Source organism: Pollicipes pollicipes, unplaced genomic scaffold (genome assembly GCF_011947565.3).
Source record: "Pollicipes pollicipes isolate AB1234 unplaced genomic scaffold, Ppol_2.1 Scaffold_4947;HRSCAF=5844_pilon_pilon_pilon, whole genome shotgun sequence".
Taxonomy (NCBI): Eukaryota; Metazoa; Arthropoda; class Thecostraca; order Pollicipedomorpha; family Pollicipedidae; genus Pollicipes; species Pollicipes pollicipes.
The window spans coordinates 68,345-84,971 of NW_023596592.1; the positions used below are offsets into that span (position 1 = coordinate 68,345).

At 50.2% G+C, this 16,627-nt stretch overlaps 1 protein-coding gene across 2 annotated transcripts in view; it reads left to right on the forward strand.

Annotated features, from left to right (window-relative positions):
* Positions 1-14,362, forward strand: part of LOC119101917 (cyclic nucleotide-gated cation channel) — a 34,106-nt gene extending 19,744 nt beyond the window's left edge. Inside the window, exons 1-5 of one of the 2 annotated variants that reach the window (XM_037225312.1) lie at positions 18-1,324; positions 4,980-5,197; positions 12,385-12,505; positions 13,272-13,530; positions 13,975-14,362. In XM_037225312.1, coding sequence (XP_037081207.1) covers positions 139-1,324; positions 4,980-5,197; positions 12,385-12,505; positions 13,272-13,530; positions 13,975-14,050 — 1,860 coding nt within the window. In that variant the 5' untranslated portion in view covers positions 18-138 and the 3' untranslated portion in view covers positions 14,051-14,362. Of the gene's footprint in view, positions 1-17; positions 1,325-4,979; positions 5,198-12,384; positions 12,506-13,271; positions 13,531-13,974 lie in introns of those variants that run through there. The other variant, XM_037225313.1, reaches the window with a different exon arrangement.
* The last annotated feature ends 2,265 nt before the right edge of the window (positions 14,363-16,627 follow it).

Consider the following 16,627-nt stretch of genomic DNA (forward strand, 5'->3'; position numbering starts at 1 on the left):
GCGGGGCACATAGCAGACGTCGGCTCTGGGGGCTCGGAGCAGCGTGCACAGAGCCAATCGCCGCCACCCGCAGAAAGCGGCGCTCCAGCGCCCATCCCCAGTGCATCTCATGATTCGGGACCGGGTGGCAGTCAACCCATGATAAAAACCAGCACGGCGAACACGAAGGAAAGCGCGTCTAAGACACAAAACGGAGACAATATGGCGGAAGCGCTCACACGCGTGCCTTCTATTCAAGTAAGTTTGTCGCACGACGTCGTCCCTGACGAGAAGAGTGACGTAATGCCGGCGAGCTCTGGATCGCAGCGCGTATCACCGAGTGTCTCCATCACCAGCAACGCCTCCGGTGAAGTCCGCGAGGTGTACATGAGCGAACAGACCATTGAAGTCGAGTCCAAAATGTCATTCGACTTGGAACCGACGGACCACACACCAGCCACCGGGCGGCAGAGCCAATGCTCGCGGAGTTCGGTGGACCATTCCATTAAGTCAGACCGGTCGCACGTCAGCTATCACAGCATGCGCGGCGAGCTGCGAGCGCCGTCGTGCTTCACCAAATGGTGTCGGTGCACCGGGAGGCTGATGGATAGACTACTTCCTTCCAACTTTGTCATCAACCCAGAGTCCAGGTTGCTCCTCATATTCAATCTCTTCCTGACAGTCTGCGGCGCGGTATCCAACGCCGTGCTCTTCTACCAAGCGGCATTTGTGGACTTCAGCGTCCAGCTGGACGTTGTGCTCGGCCTGTGCACCTGCGTTTACATTTTCAACATTTACGTACGGATGCACACGGCTTACTACGATAATTACGGTGACCTTGTACGCGATTACAAGACTGTGAGGCGGTTCTACATGCATCGCCCGACAGGTTTTCTGGTTGACGTTCTCTCGGCCCTGCCGATCGGGGTGCTAATCCTCATCAAACCCGAAAGCATCGTCCTCCGTCGCACCGTTGCGAACGTCCGTTTCGTGCAGCTGACCCGCGTCTACATGGCGTATCACTTTTTCCGCACATGGGAGCGTCGTCTCAACGCGCCGATTTTGTTCCTTCGAAGCCTGCGCGACCTCGGCATCCTGCTGATGCTGTTCCACATCTGCGCGTGCTTCTGGTACATCGTGGCCTGCCCGAACGCGCATTGCAAAGATGGCTCGTGGGTATCTAAGCGTCATCTGTCGGATTCGACAAATCTCGAGATTTACGTTAACTCTGTCTACTTCATCGTGGCAACTATGACCAGCAGTGGTTACGGAGATATTCATCCTCAGACCATGGACGAGGCGACGCTATGCATCCCCATCATCATGCTCGGAAAATTCGCGCTAGGTAAGTCAGACACGCGTGGTTGTCTCCACTACGCTGGCACCAAATGTTCCCAGCACCCAATGCGGTGCTTCCCTTTCTTGATTGTGACATTTTCGCCGCCAGAAACAGAGTACGATGCATATGCTCTGATCCAGTTTTGAACGTAAGCATTGATGCAGTTTAGCTGGATCTTGTTATGGTTTCAGAAGATTGTTTGGCCAGTAATACTTTATTCGGGTTGCTGTCTTGCTGTCTTGTGTATACTGCCTTAAGGTCACCCAAAAATGCATGACGCTATAGGAACGTCACTAAAATCATACCGCCCCAGTGGTCGTGGGACGTTAAAGGCCAAACAAATATGACCGTGGAGCTATTTATATCTGGCGTGCATGAAGACGATTTCTGGAACCAACGGGTCTCGATTGGCTGATATTCAATCTCAAACGCTCAGAGCAAGTTTCAAACAAGACTCACGTTTTGTGCTGCATAATGTTGGAAGCTGGGCGTTGGTGCTAGTTATTGCTGAAATAAGCTTGTGATCCAATAACCTAAGAATAGCGCCATAACCGGGCTTGTGAATGCAAATCAACAACATTTATAAGATCATGGACTGATATGCGAGAACACCACAAAAAGGGACAGAACACGCACATGCAACGTTATTCGGGTTCCGGAAATGCCGCACCCCTTATCACAACACCTCTCGAAAGGCTGAAGGACTTCAAGTGAGTCAGCCCGTCCGGAAGGAAAGTAATTTCGCGCGGCCTTTCAGGCAGGCTCTCGGACGTCATGCAAACATTTCGTTATGCTGTCAAACGATAACGTATTGAAGGGCATGTTTATTTAACGATGAAATCGTATTATCTAGAGCAGATTTTTACGCTCAAGAACACACCAATAGTTAAAGTCAGCTCATTTCATGACATATGATGCGTGCTTAAATTGTATGGTGATCTAACTTTGAAGTGATATGATAAAATAACTTTACTTATAACCACTGATATGCTTTTCAAAGGAAAACAGCTCTGAACAACACAATTTCTCCGTTAGTAAATACTGCCCTCAATGCGTCTTATTTGATTACGCCATCGTAGCCTTAATTTAATATAACAACATTAATTGAGAGCCAGCTGGCGGCCGTTACAAATGGAAATCGTGCCAGAACGAACGCCAGATATCAACGGCTCGACGATTATATTTGTCTTGGCCATGATCACCGCATGGCCAATGGAATGACGGGATCTGAATGACGATATTTGACGGGATTTGAATCAGAAATAGTCTTCTCAAAATAGTCTGCACGTCTTTGCGGGCCTGTAGCTCAGAAACTAGAGGGGTTTGGGTCTTAAGAAGGTAGGGCTAGGCACTGCACCGAAGGATCTTCAAAATGTCTATCTTAGCTCAAACCCTCTTACAAATGTGAAATGCTTCTGTCAAAAATGTTCACCTCTGATCACATTCTCCGGTATGATTAGATAAGTCAGTAATCAACACTGACTCGTATTCGATGTTGCATGACCTATACCCAGACCCAGATGCGCCGCCAAGGATTTTGAATTGGGATAGGGGCAGTATTTTCCACAAGGGGCCTCGTGGACAAAATGTGACCTCCTTTCAGGGGACTTCCTCCGCAGTGTCGCTTTTAATGGTGAGAGGCACCGAGGGTATGTTACCGCCTAACAAACTGTTGCATGCATCATATCCAACAAATAAATGTCCACAGTTGAAATTCCTGAATATGGGTCTTCTAATTATCCAGCGAAGGGTCTCGCTACCTAAACAGAGCCTCTTGTTCCAAAAAAGGGTCTCCCGATGCATAGATCCCATCCTTATCCAGAACAGGACAAGAACGCGGGAAGCGTGGGAGGAGGCTGTGGGGGCAGCTCATGCCCCAACTTGAAAGTTAGGGGGCACCCTCTCCCCAATTTGAAGGCTTATGGAGGGTTCATCTCGCTATGTTAAGGGCCATGCTGAACTATTTAAGGATTGTGCAAGACTGCAAAAATACACTCTGACCTGTCGAGGGCACATTCTGGCCTACTAAACGCCTATTGCTGACCGTGGAGGGTCCATTTTGACATGTACAGGAGCCAATTCGAGCTTGTAGAGCGCATATTCTGGCCTGTAGGGGCAGCCATGATTGAGTGCGTAGAGCCCATTCCGGCCTGTGGAGGTTCAATTCTGGCCCGTAGAGCGCTCATTCTGGCCTGTAGAGGTCACATTCTGGCCTGCAGAGACCATTTATGGACTATGAGGGACCCATATTGGTCTGTAAAGGAGCCCATTCAGGGCTGTATAGGGCCCATTCTGGCCTGTAGAGCCCATTGTGACATAACGAGGGCCCTCTCTGACCCGTGCAGGTCATGTACTATTCTGACATGTAATGCCTAGAAGACACATTTGACTGGTAGAGGACTCATTACGGACTGTTGGGGGCCTATTTTCCCCTGCAGAGGGCTCATTCTGGCCCGCATTGGGAACGTTCTGACCTGAAGAGGACCCATTATTGGCTGCGGAGGGCGTACTGTGGCTCGTAGAGGGCCCATTGTTAACTGAAGTGTTTCCATTCTAGACTGCAGAAAACCCATTTTGGCCTGAACATGACCCATCTTGATCTTAAGAGGGTTCATTATCGACGATGACAGGCCAACTCTGGCCCGTAGAGGATAAATTCTGGCATGTATGGGGCATATTCTGACCTGTATGGGGCCCATTTTGGCTGGTAGTGGTTCACTTTCTTGTCTTTGGGGGGCCATTTTAACATTCTGAAGTCTGCCTCTCCCTTTCTTGAACATAATTCCCACACCACTGGAACAGAGTGCTTCCGGTTCATGAACGGGCCTTCAAGTCTAGCCGTTTGGGCCCCGCTATCCCAAAACAGAGCATCCTGATCCGAAACCGGGTCCTCCGATGCATGAAAGGTGCATCCAGTTTCAGGAATGGGACCAGCTGAATATAGAGGATGTCTCTTAACCCAGAACAGGAGCCTCCTAGTTCGTAGCGGGGGCCTCACAATATTGGGCTTCCTGATCTAGAGCATTACCTGATTCATAATGGTGATGTCATGATTCAGAAAACGGGTATCTTGGTACAGCCCAAGGTCTCCTAAGCTCGATTGCACGATAATTACTCTCTAACTCAGTTATGGTGGCCTCCTTGAATGATTTAAGAAAAGGGGGCTTCCCACATTTGTATCAGAAGGTGAAGGCCAAAAACATACTCTTGCATCCCTGCCTATTTGCGAGGAGGGCGCAGCAGTCCCATTTGCCCCCCCCCCCCCCCCCCCCACTGCTGCACCGCCTCTGCCCAGAACCACTCCGCTAAGACTCGGAACCGGACTCGGACTAGTAGAGAATTAATCTGAATGAGCCAGACTTAACCAGATTAGACATCCTATGACTCAGAATGCGAACCAGAACTTGTGCAATCTGAAGTGTGACTGCGTGATATGACTAAGGCCCAGTACATAACGGACCGAACTCAAATCCAAACTCAAGCTTTTTGGCTCCGACTCAAACTCGTTAGTGTACATGAGACGTGGTGCCTATTTCGTGCCTTCAAAATGTATTCAAATGTATATGAAACGCGTGCAGTGGTAACATAACACAATACTTAGTAATTATCAGTGATGCCGTCCCGAAACATGAGTTTATTTGTGTCTGCATGCCCTCGGCAGGCCTCATCATCGGTGACCTAGCTTCGACCTTAAGTAACCTGGAGTTAGCTCGTGTCGAGATAGAGAACATGCTGGGCGTCATCGTAAACCAGATGAAGGACCAGAGCGTGCCCATGCATTTGCAAAAGCGTGTCATCCAACATGTGAAGTACGACTGGCTCAGGAACAGAGGGCACAGCCTCAGGGACCTCCTCGAGCATCTACCACATTGTCTGAGGGTAAGATCTATGTCAGAGTTGTGGAACGCTGTCATGCTCAGGCTGCTTTTCAGCTCGAAGCCATCGACTCTTGAACAGCCCCGCCACTGACGCTAAGTTGAAACGAGTAGTGCAATGTGGAGTCCAATGTCCATGTTCCACGCTGATTTGATCTATGTAAGACCATCCCATTCCGACCGCGAGCGCTGAGAAACAATCTGAGTTTATCTGTCCAATGGACGCACTCAAATCCACTCCCCGAGCGACGACAGTCTGTACGTGCACAGTTACTATACGGGGCACACATTGCTCACGCGTACCAAGTAATGCGGTGAGGTCTAGTGTGAGCTAGGTACTGATTACCGGCGCCCCTTTTCGCTTCCCCAAAAGCTGCCACGTGCAAAAGGATATTGAGGTTTCTTCTCGCGTTAGTGAATCATGCCCCTTCAAACTGCTTATTCTAGCAATTGTAGTGATAAACCCGCATTATTGGAAAGTAGACATTGGTTATGGCGCCACGTAATGAGGATGTGGTTACACGCGGTTGAAAACAAGCATGCATATTGGGATTCTTAAGATCTCATAAAAACTCGGCAGTTAATTGTTGTATTTTTGACAAATTGCGGTTTTTCATGTAATTACCGCGCACCCGGAAGGCCGCTGTAAAGGAAAGCTGTCGGATAGCGGGTGGAAAAGGGCGGGAGGATGGGGGAGGCTGATTTATCCAATCGGAGATCGAAATTAAGACCTAGGCACCAACTTCGAAAGTGCAAGAATTACTTTATGTGAACTCGTTGATGCAAATGTTTTTAAGTCTCTAGGTCGGTGCATTCGAGTCAACTATGGTCAAGAAAGGTAAACATCGAAATCCGTATGGGATGTGTCTGCAGACCTTTCGAACTGAAAGCGAGTGTCGAGAATAACCCTAGATGACAAGTGCTATAAAGCACAAGGCTTATCAAGGCTTTAGGCTTACCAAGGCTCAAGGCTGTTAGGTAAGCAGCCTCTCCTGACCACGAAGTCACTATCAGAAACCTGGTTATGTCTTTGTGATCAAGGAATGTAAAACAAGCGCCAAAAAAATCCAAAAAAAGTTTCTGGTAGAAAGATGCTGAACTTTGCCCAGCCTGTCTGTTGTAAGCGACCCAAGGTTAATGGAGTTAGTTGCAATTATAATTTAAAATAGCTGAATGTGTAACAAATCATCCTAAGGCTAGATTACATCATCTAAAACTCTGTCGTCGCATTAGCTTGAAGTCTGTCTTAAAACTGGTCTTCTGATGACCGAGCCCTGACTTTGAACCGCTACAGGTCAGTGACCTTAAACCATATAGTCTATTTGCTGTGCGGCAAATTCGGCTATGGTGATGTCCACAGCCGTGCAACCTTCGGTTCCGTGACGTGGCTCAGTTCGAAAGTTATTTTGGAAGCACCGTGTAGGAGTCAAATGAACCCCTGACCGTGCGCGTGCCCATGGACTATCTTTAAAACTCCCTAGTCCCGCCGCCAACTGGAGAGGGGTCAAGATTGCCCCACTCGCGAATGTTCGTGATATCTAACAAGATAAAGTCACACTAAACTAAATGTTTAGCTATTTTTAACGTAAATCTTACACTTTTTAAATTGCTTTTTGGTGATCCGTTAAATGAATGTTACACTTTTACGGGTCTTTTACATGAATCTTACGCTTTTTCGATATCACAAATGTTCGCGATATCAAAAAGATAACGACATGCTAAACTAAAATTTTAGTCACCTTTTACACGAATCTTACGCCTTTTAAAAATATTCGTCTGCATTGTTTTGATCTATTAAATCAGGAGAACACGGCGGTGTTTTGTATTGATTTCCCGCGACTTGTGTGTCATGGATATCTGAGTCGTTCATTTTCCACGTCACGCACATGTCAAACAACCCATTGTTTAAACGGCCAATACCGGAGGTCTGGCGGTCTAAAACTAATTTAGAAAAACGGTGTAATATGTAAGAACACACCGCCTATCACATATGCACCCAATAATAAGTAAACATACCAAACATTGACCTAACTGTAACAACTTGAGGAAATAGCCCAGATTTTGCACCGCACGCTGGCGGATTTCTGCGGCGGCACGCCCCAGCCAGCCAGTTGAGCACGTGGCGGCGAGCCGTCCGGACGACTGACGGCGGAGACGAGGCAGTCACCTGAGCAGGTGATGCTGGGCAGTCACCCGGCACTGAAGCAAGTGATGGGCGACGAAACAAAACTAAACTCAGCATGAACGTTAGTGTTGGTATTTACCGGTGAGGCGGAGTCAGCGAGTCAGCGGCTGACGTCGGCCAGCGTGATTATCCCAAACCAAGGACACCAGGCCGATGCGACTGGTGGAGCGGCGGCGATGGAGGCACGATTGCAGCACAAACACAGTGATCAAGGCAAAGCGTGCGACGCCAAACAGCTCAGGGGACCTACCGGCAAACGCAAGGCTCTGTATCGCATGAAGAACACCGTTCAGTGATCTGCATAGCTTGATGTGATCAGAATTATTCTGCCGGTTGATCCTGAGGTACTGCACGTCTGTCGTGTCTTGCCGCGCTGGGACGTTGCCGCCAGCCAGGGCGGCCGCGCTGCTATCAGAATCATCCGACGCCAGAGAAGACGAGCGGGTCTGTTTTGGCAAGGTCATTGAGCGGAGATACATCAGCTACCAGTTTTGCTGGGTGAGCTAGAGCTGCCTGCTGACGGCGAAGCGTCGCCAGCACGATCAGAGCTTACCAGGTCTCAGCGGGAAGTGGCCGGGGCACCGTCTGGCACCCGGCCAACTCGGCCGGGCCGTATCCCGGTTGGAAAAGTTACCGCTATGTTGCAGCGGAGTGTTCTGCCCAGCGACAGCCCACACGCCACAGGGCGTTCTGCCCAGCCACAGCCCACACGCCACAGAGTGTTCTGCCCAGCCACAGCCCACACGCCACAGGGCGTTCTGCCCAGCCACAGCCCACACGCCACAGAGTGTTCTGCCCAGCCACAGCCCACACGCCACAGAGTGTTCTGCCCAACCACGGTCCACACGCCACAAAGTGTTGTGTTCTGCTCAGCCACAGCCCACACGCCACAGAGTGTTCTGCTCAGCCACAGCCCACACGCCGCGGGGTGTTCTGCTCATCCACAGCCCACACGCCGCGACGTGACACGGTCAACATTTTGGCACAACGTACAGGCGTGAGTCCCGCCAGCAGGCACCAAGCGCGTCATAACCGAGGTGGAGGTCTTAAAGTGCTTTCGGCAAAGAAGCCATTCACAAGATAACCGAGCGAACCAGCATCAAGCCATATGAGAAAACGGCATGGCCCTACTAGCCGGCGGTCCACAACCGTATGCATACCTTCCTAGGACTACGCCTGCTGGTTGGATCCTACAGACGTCTGACCATCCTACAACGATTCAGCTCCTGCACCGGTCTTTCGATACTTCGGGCCACTATGGACCGCAGGCAGCTTACCGATCTACTCAAAGAGATCGGTTCTGACGGTCGCGCCAGCCATGCCAAGCGCGGCAGTGGCGACAAGTATTGCCACTCACGTGAAGTGTTCCAAGAAGCGGGCAGGAAGATCAGGAGGCCCGTCAGCCGTCTGGGTGTCTCGCTCCTGACGACATCCTTCCGAGGTTCAAAGTACGTCGCCCCTTCAAGATGTGCTTACTCAGCAAACCTGACAAGCGCGACATGCTGCTGAGGACGTTCGCAAGCGCCATTGTCCTCTACCTGCGGACAATGTGTACGCATGCAGGGAAGTTGCGCGCATGCAGGGAAGGAAGCAGAGCCGCTGCCGGCGGACGCCACAAGAAAATGGCGCCGGTGGTGATCGAGCACATAGTGTGGTAGGCGAACGGCGCTGGCGGCAATGCCATGCATCAGCGCCGCTGGTGGAATCATGCTGGCCGACCGCTAACCGCCATCGGCACCAGCAACTGGAGCCTCCGGGTCTTGCCCAAGAAGGCGCTGGGGTCAGAGGCCGGGCGACCTGGTCAGCACTGTTTATCGTCCGCGGCGGCGTCACACTGGTGTCCCACTGCCCACTGAGCGACGGTGCTGTGCTGGCGCTGTTGACGCAGCACCAGACGCCGCTCGTCGACAAAAATACGGACAAAGCCGGAAATAATTCCCAATTACGAAGCAGCAAAGGTTGTCGTCGACGGTATGGGTGTCATGGTTCAAGCGTATATGAGTCGGCCTGCTCTCCGCCGATGACCGAAGGATGTTTTCTTTTTCCTGCTGGGCGTGGGAGAGACCGGCAGGCCAGCTCTCCTGCTGCTGAACCGTGGACGTTGCAGATGCTAATGAGCAGGTATTGATGCCGCTGAGGCTAAAAACGGTGCCCGGCGTGTGATGGTCAATGCAGGGAGATATCATAGCAGTGTTGACGGCAACCGGACACCAGCAGCAGCACTAATGGGACAGCCAGGCTACAGGCGTCGGAAAGACAAGCTCTACAGAAAGCCGCCGCGCTGTCAGTGCCGCACGAGTGCGAGCGCTACAACACGGTTGTGTACGTCTGAGCTGCACGCGCGTCACAGGTCCCAAATGAAGAAGCACGAGCGAGAGTGCATGTGTTTTGCTCTGGAGTGCCTGGAGATCCAAGTCTATCAGGAATCGCCAAAGTCTTAAAGACCTGAAATTGAAAATATCAGCAGCGCGCAAGAAGATCCAGCTGGACACGCACGGCAGAGCCGTAAAACAGCTCCTGCGGCTGAGCTCTGTCAACCGTATGAGGATTGACAAGTGGAGCACACGGGGTTCGGAGTGTGTACCCTGGCCGTCGCCTTTTGTCATGGGTAAAATCCCCGTAAGTAGAAATTAGTTTTGCCAAAGAGAGAGAGAGAGAGAGAGAGAGAGAGAGAGAGAGAGAGAGAGAGAGAGAGAGAGAGAGAGAGAGAGAGAGAGAGAGAGAGAGAGAGAGAGAGAGAGAGAGAGAGAGAGAGAGAGGGAGAGAGATCGAGGCTCTCTTCGCTCTCGTCGCTCTCTCTCTTCTCTCTCTCTCCTCGCTCGCGCTACTCTCATCTCTCTCTCCGCTCTCTCTCTCTCTCTCTCTTCTCGCTCGTCTCTCTCTCTCGCTCCTCTCTCGCTCTCTCTCGCTCTCTCTCCTCTCTCTTCTCGCTCTCTCTCGCTCTTCTCCGCTCTCTCTCTCTCTCTCTCTCTCTCTCTCTCGCTCTCTCTCTCTCTCTCTCGCTCTCTCTCGTCTCTCTCTCTCGCTCTCTCGCTCGACTCTCTCTCTCTCTCTCTCTTCTCTCGCCTCTCTCTCTCGCTCTCTCTCTCTCTCTCCTCTCTCTCTCTCTCTCTCTCTCTCTCTCCCTTTTTTCCTTCCCTCTCTCTCTCTCTCTCTCTACTCTCTCTCTCTCTCTCTCTCTCTCTCTCTCTCCTTCTTTCTTCCGCTCCCCTTTTTAGAAAAAAACTATGTGTTCAGTCACTTGTTGGCCGTGCATTGTGGGGAAGGAGGGCACGAGATAGGCAGAATGCTGTACGATCTATGCAAGTCAGCCATACCTGATGCGGTATCAAACCGACTGCTTGACTATCTAAGAGATTTGAGCTCCCATAACAATGCCACCGGGTTGGTGGTGTCACAAATCCTAAATTTGACGTGCCGAGTCCTTTAGGCATTTCATCACAGCCGATGTGAGTATTTGGTATGAGTGCAGGTGATGTCACAGCTAGGAGCTGCACGTGGATACCTCCCACCCATAACTATTGGGGACCTGTATCGATAATGTGAGGAGCTGGTATCGTCAATGCTGCGCGTTGTTCAGTGTCCGCAGTTCCTATGTCGGTATGCATTTTTTCTTGGGGTATGAGTTGCTTTGTGCAGCTGGTTTCGATGTTCATACCTTTCGTTCCGCTTTCTTTTTTCTTCCGCGTCTGGCACTTGGGGCATTTTGGTTCTCCATTGATATAAACAGATACTTGGTCAACCAAGACAGGAAAGAACTAATGTTATGTGGGGTTGTGGTTTCAAATGCATTTAGCACCGTCGATTAGTACACTGCCACCGGTGGCATAACATGTAGGAGTTCACGGCAAATTTTCGTCATAACATGTTTTGTCACCTTTTTCTGTCAGCTCAGCGAAAAAGAGGATTTCGATCCAAATCATGGGTTTAGGCTGCTCGCGGTGAAGGCTTCTTATTCTGGCTATGCATTCTGTTAATGCCCAGGGAATGGCTCACCAAATTCCTAGGCAGCTGCTGGTTTCATTTATAACCTGACTAACACAGGATTTGATTCAATCATCATGCGATAGGTGCATTGCTTTGCCCCGTGATATTGCATCGCTACAAAAGCTGAAAGCAGAGGAAACGAGAATCAGTGTCACCGGCGGAAAAACTGAAAACTAATGAGATAATCACTATTGATTGAAATAATAGCGGAACGCCATGTAAGCTAGCACAAATGATGCTTGCAAAGCTCACTCATTCTCCTCTGTTCCATCTGACTTCATGCTTCGCTTGAAATTGTACCGATATTTTATTTGGAATCAAGCAATTGCTCCAAAAAATAAATATAATGGATTATTTAGTTGCATTCGTTTGTTAATACTAACGCAAGGTATGCATCGTTTAATTTTAAGAGCACATATTTGCAGAAAGGCTGGTAGCAAATATTGCTTCGTTCATGGTTGTTCTTACCACAGCGGGACAGCACAAACAACAAATAACACAACCTACTACGCTATTTTTATCAAATGTTGGAAACCGAAAAGTAACAGACCGGACAAGTGTCCATCCAAGAAAAATCACATCGTTCTTTGTCATGCATGCTAGTTCTCAAAAATATTCTCAAAGATGGGGGCTGTAGCTCTCAACTATACAAGAACAACATCATAGTCGTGATAAGACAGCCGTGATACACAACATGGTTTTTTTTTTTACACGGAGCCATTGCAAGCGATCGCATCAACACTGAACAATGTCCAATGATGTGACGTAGCAAACTCTTGAATAAAAGTCTTCTACATGTTTATGTGAAACTCTATTTCATAATACGCTAATGGTGGGCTAACTGAATGCTCCTGAGACAATGGAGGCACATGACAGGGAAGCGTTTGGTAAGTCAGGAAGTCCTACATTTATGGGGACCTTGCCGAGCCGGGCGAATGGGACGAAAACAAGGCCGTAATTCAAGGCAGCTCTGTTCACATTTCACAGCTGTCGACTTCAGCTGGTGTTTGCTTTCTCAGATGGAGGTGTTCGAGGCTATCTACAGCGACCAGCTGCGCTCCATCACCATCTTCGAACAGGCACCGGATTACCTGATACGCCGCCTCAGCTGTATGTGCGAGCAGCAGGTCTTCTTACCAGGTCAGCTACCGTTCCACGCCGAAACCACGCCTACCAGGCTAGACAATAGCTTATTTTCATAAAAGGCTTAATATTTCACGAGACATCAGGGGCTTACGAGTCTCCCTGCACAGAACAGGGTCAAATGCCGTTCCCGTTTACTCATTGAAAGAAACGGTTACCATGACAGCACCGCTGTAAAGTAAAGGATACCAGTGGGCACAAAGTTGGGCAATGCATCCGGAAAATGACTGCAACCCAAATTGCATTAGTTTAAACTTTGCTCAGCCATGCTTAGCCAGCATGCTTGAAGTTCACCAGCAATAACGAAGAATGTGGAGAAAAACAGAGGCAACAGAAGCGAGTTCGTCACGGTGGAAAACTTTAGATTGTGTTTGTTTTGAGTAACAATAGTGAGGTCGGTGTCATGCCTGCAATATCGTACTCTTCACCCATCAGCCATTTGCGGTTATAAGTACAAGTTAGTTAATACTGGCATGCATTATCAGGCCATTGTCGGTCTATTTGTGCCGGGTCTTATCGGCTAAACTTATGATAATTATCAACGTGCGCTGCTACTAAGGTCATTGGCGACGTCCAAGCACCCTGACGGAGGCAGGGCCAATAAAAACCTCTTGTGGCAGTCGCAGGAATTCCATTTCAGATTCCTTGCTCGTTTAACCGACATAGCTGCAGTCGCATTCTCACTCGACCACTTAAAACACAGTGGGAAAAGCCCCGTGTACGCCACAAGCCTTGCGTACATACGCGGCCGTGCCTTTCTCAGGAGACTTCATCACGAAGCGGGGCGACATAGGCCAAAAGGTGTACATCATCCGGCGGGGCTCCGTGGTGGTGTACCACACGGCGCCGTCCGCGCCCGATTACTTCCTCTACTCGGGCTCCATCTACGGCGACGTGCAGATGGTCTTCCCCACCATTCCGTACGAGCACAACCTGGTGGCCGACGACCCGTCCGACGTGCTGGTCATCAACCAGCCGGAAATCCAGCAGCTGCTCACCGACGACCCGCAGTTCTACTTCAAGTCAGTTTGGCTAGTGCGCCGAGCCGCGGCGTGGCGAGATCGTATATGCAGCTCGCATGGACATTGGGAGCAGCGTGGGAGTGAATCGGATTAAGGTTGACGGCATGGCGCGTCTGCCGGGGATGCATTATCGCATACAAATTACGTGCGCGGATCTGACTCGCCGACATCCCCGACGGACAAGCAGCTTTGTGATGGGAGGCAGTGATGGTGGTGGCCAAAGTAAGCGCAAGAAATGCTAGGGCACAACCCGGTCAAAGATCATGAGCCCGTTAAGCGTTTCGTCAACGCAAAAATTAAGATTATCATTGCAGGGATCTCAAACAGCCAGAATTGCTATCAACTTCCAATTTTAAGCTAAAGATGACCAGACTGAAAGGCCAGTGCATGAGTTCTTTGACCACTTTCAAGCTTTCTAACTGCTTATTGCACCTTCGCTTTCAGAGTTCGCCGATACATACAGATGAAGTACGCTGACGTCATCCAGGACCGAAAGCCGACCATGACGCATAATGTGTAGCACGACTTAAGCTTGCGACACTGATCCGAAACTGCCGAGTGAGGGCTTGGAACAGGGCTGCAGGCTCTCAGCTACCCGACTTGAACAGATGTGTAGAATGATGCCGCAGCGTGTAGCAAGCGTCAAACATTTTGCTTAAACTGTCACTTATATATTTCTTATTTACTAGAATCGACTCGGAGGTGCGCGCTGATATAAGCGAATGGATCATTTGGTTAGGTTACGGCTATACTGATTGTATTACAGGCATCGTACCATATAACTGGCAGGTTTAATGTACGACACATATGCTGCGTATGTTCATATCCGAATAAATTTCACCCAAAAGATTGACGCTTCCGCGAACTGATGACGGCAGCGTCTGTCTGACGGGCCTCTGCGAGATGAACCTCTTTCCGAGGGCGACGATTGTTTCGATGTGAAAGAAGCCGGTATCTCGTCTTCTGAGAAATCTTCGTATGAAGAGTGCGTATGTGATCGGCGATGGCCTCTGCCCTCTGATATCCTGCGGCTGTGTGTCAGCTGTCTGTGAATTATTTGTGACATTTGGTGGCTGCCTCTGTCTGGCGGGCGGCGCCTGTCGTCTGGCAAGCCTCCGATTGGCTATACCCTCGTTGGAGCGAGCGAATGCAGCTGGCGGACGGTGACAACTTTCGTCTGACGGATCGCGGCAGCTTGTCACTGTGGTGGCCGTCCATGTCTGCTCACGCATGAGAACTTCCGTCCGGCGAGTTTTCGCGTCGCGGCGTCTGTCCGACGGGCGGCGACAGCGGTCCTGGGTGACGGATGGTGGCAGATTCTATCGGACAGGTCGCAGCATCGTCCTCCTGACGAACAGGGGCGGACTCTGTTTGACTGCTGGTGACGGCGGCTGCATTACGAGCCGTGACAGCTCACATCCACTTACACGCAGCATTGCAGTTTGAACAATTCCGCGCGAAGGTTTTGCCGTGTACAGGGTCGGACCATGCACCTGGTGTTCTGCAGCAACCCCGGTTTCTTGGCTGTTTCTGTCTGGTGACCTTTTGTTAGCCTGGGTGTGACGATTAAAAGTTTTTGGTGGAGGTTTTATTCATATATTCATCTATTTGTTTCGCATAAGCAATCCACAGGCTCAACAGCCATTCAGTTACGGATGCAGTCAATAAGTTAAATGCTATAGATGCACGCGCGCAAACACAAATACAAACGCTATCACACTTTCAGAGTTACTCGAGTGATTTGGCGAGCAGATCGACTGTGTGAACGTGCCCACGCTGTTGGCAAACCTGCGTGCATCGGAACGGAATGACAGCGAATGAAAAAAGTCAGTTGTTAGGATATCCTAAAGCGGGCGGTTGCAGGTGACGGAAATGCGGACAGGGAATCCCGTTTTTATGGTGCTGACTTCCCAACGGCACGAGGAAGAGACCAATATTGTGGTCAGCTGAGCACAGTCCAGTCGACGGTGAAATATGTGGTGCTTCAATAGAAGATCGAACTGGACAAATCGTGCCTTAATTGATGACATGCGGAAATGTGAGCGAAGACTTTCATATTCCAGAGAGGGGCACTGATCCCGGGCGTTCGCAGCCAGCTGCATTACAAGCCTATGCTTGTTGGTCTCGAATCGAGCAAGGTGTGTGGTGGCAGCCCCGCTCCCGATAACACTGCCATACTCAATGAACGATCTCACGTGAGCGTTGAACGCGCACATCAAGGCTGTGTGGTTGAAACGCACCTCTGCATTTGCATGCTGCTATGATCAATCCAAGCATTCTGTTAGCTTTGGAGATCGCAGCGTCAACATGTGATGCAAAAGTGAACTTTGCGTCCAATAAAACGCCGAGATCACGGATCTGATCACACCTTTCCAAGTGGTGGCCGTCTATTGTGTACTGATAAATAACAGGAGAGGTATGGAGCATAGAGGAAATATTTGCCCTTTACCGGGTTGAGGCTGAATCGTCAGGTTCTAGACCAGTCGCAGAGCGATCCAAGTCCATCTAGAGGGTGACGCAGCCTGCGCTGCTTTCAATGCAGCGGCAGAGTCTTACATCATTGGCGGACATGATGCACTCGCTTGCAATGCGGCTGGGCGGGTCAGCCAGAAAACACGCGAGCAGCAGCGGTCCTAAGATGCAGTTCTCTGATAGGCCGGATAGGACCGGAACTAAGCCGAACTGCTTACCGTTCAGGACAACTCGCTGCTTGCGATTGGTCGGGTACAAGTCAGGCCAGTCGTACGCGACAGAAATAATTCCGAAAGAGCGTCGGAGCTTATGCAACAGAAGCACATGTTTGACGCTGGTGAATGCCGAGGAAAAATCTGTGTAGACAGCCCCAGTCTGCTTGCCTCGGGCGATTGAGGTCCAGCAGTGTTCAAGAAAGCAGGAGAGGTTGGTGATGCAGGATTGCTTTGGAAGGAAACCGTGTTGGGACTGTGGTAGGGCTGGTAGGCACGCTAGTAGCAGGGTATCACACGACCTTCTCTGAAGTCTGATCAAATTGGCAGCGTCGATACAGGCCGATGATCATCAGATGACTTTTTGGAGCCCTTTTACACCGGAGTCAACTTAGCCTGTTTCCACACGATGG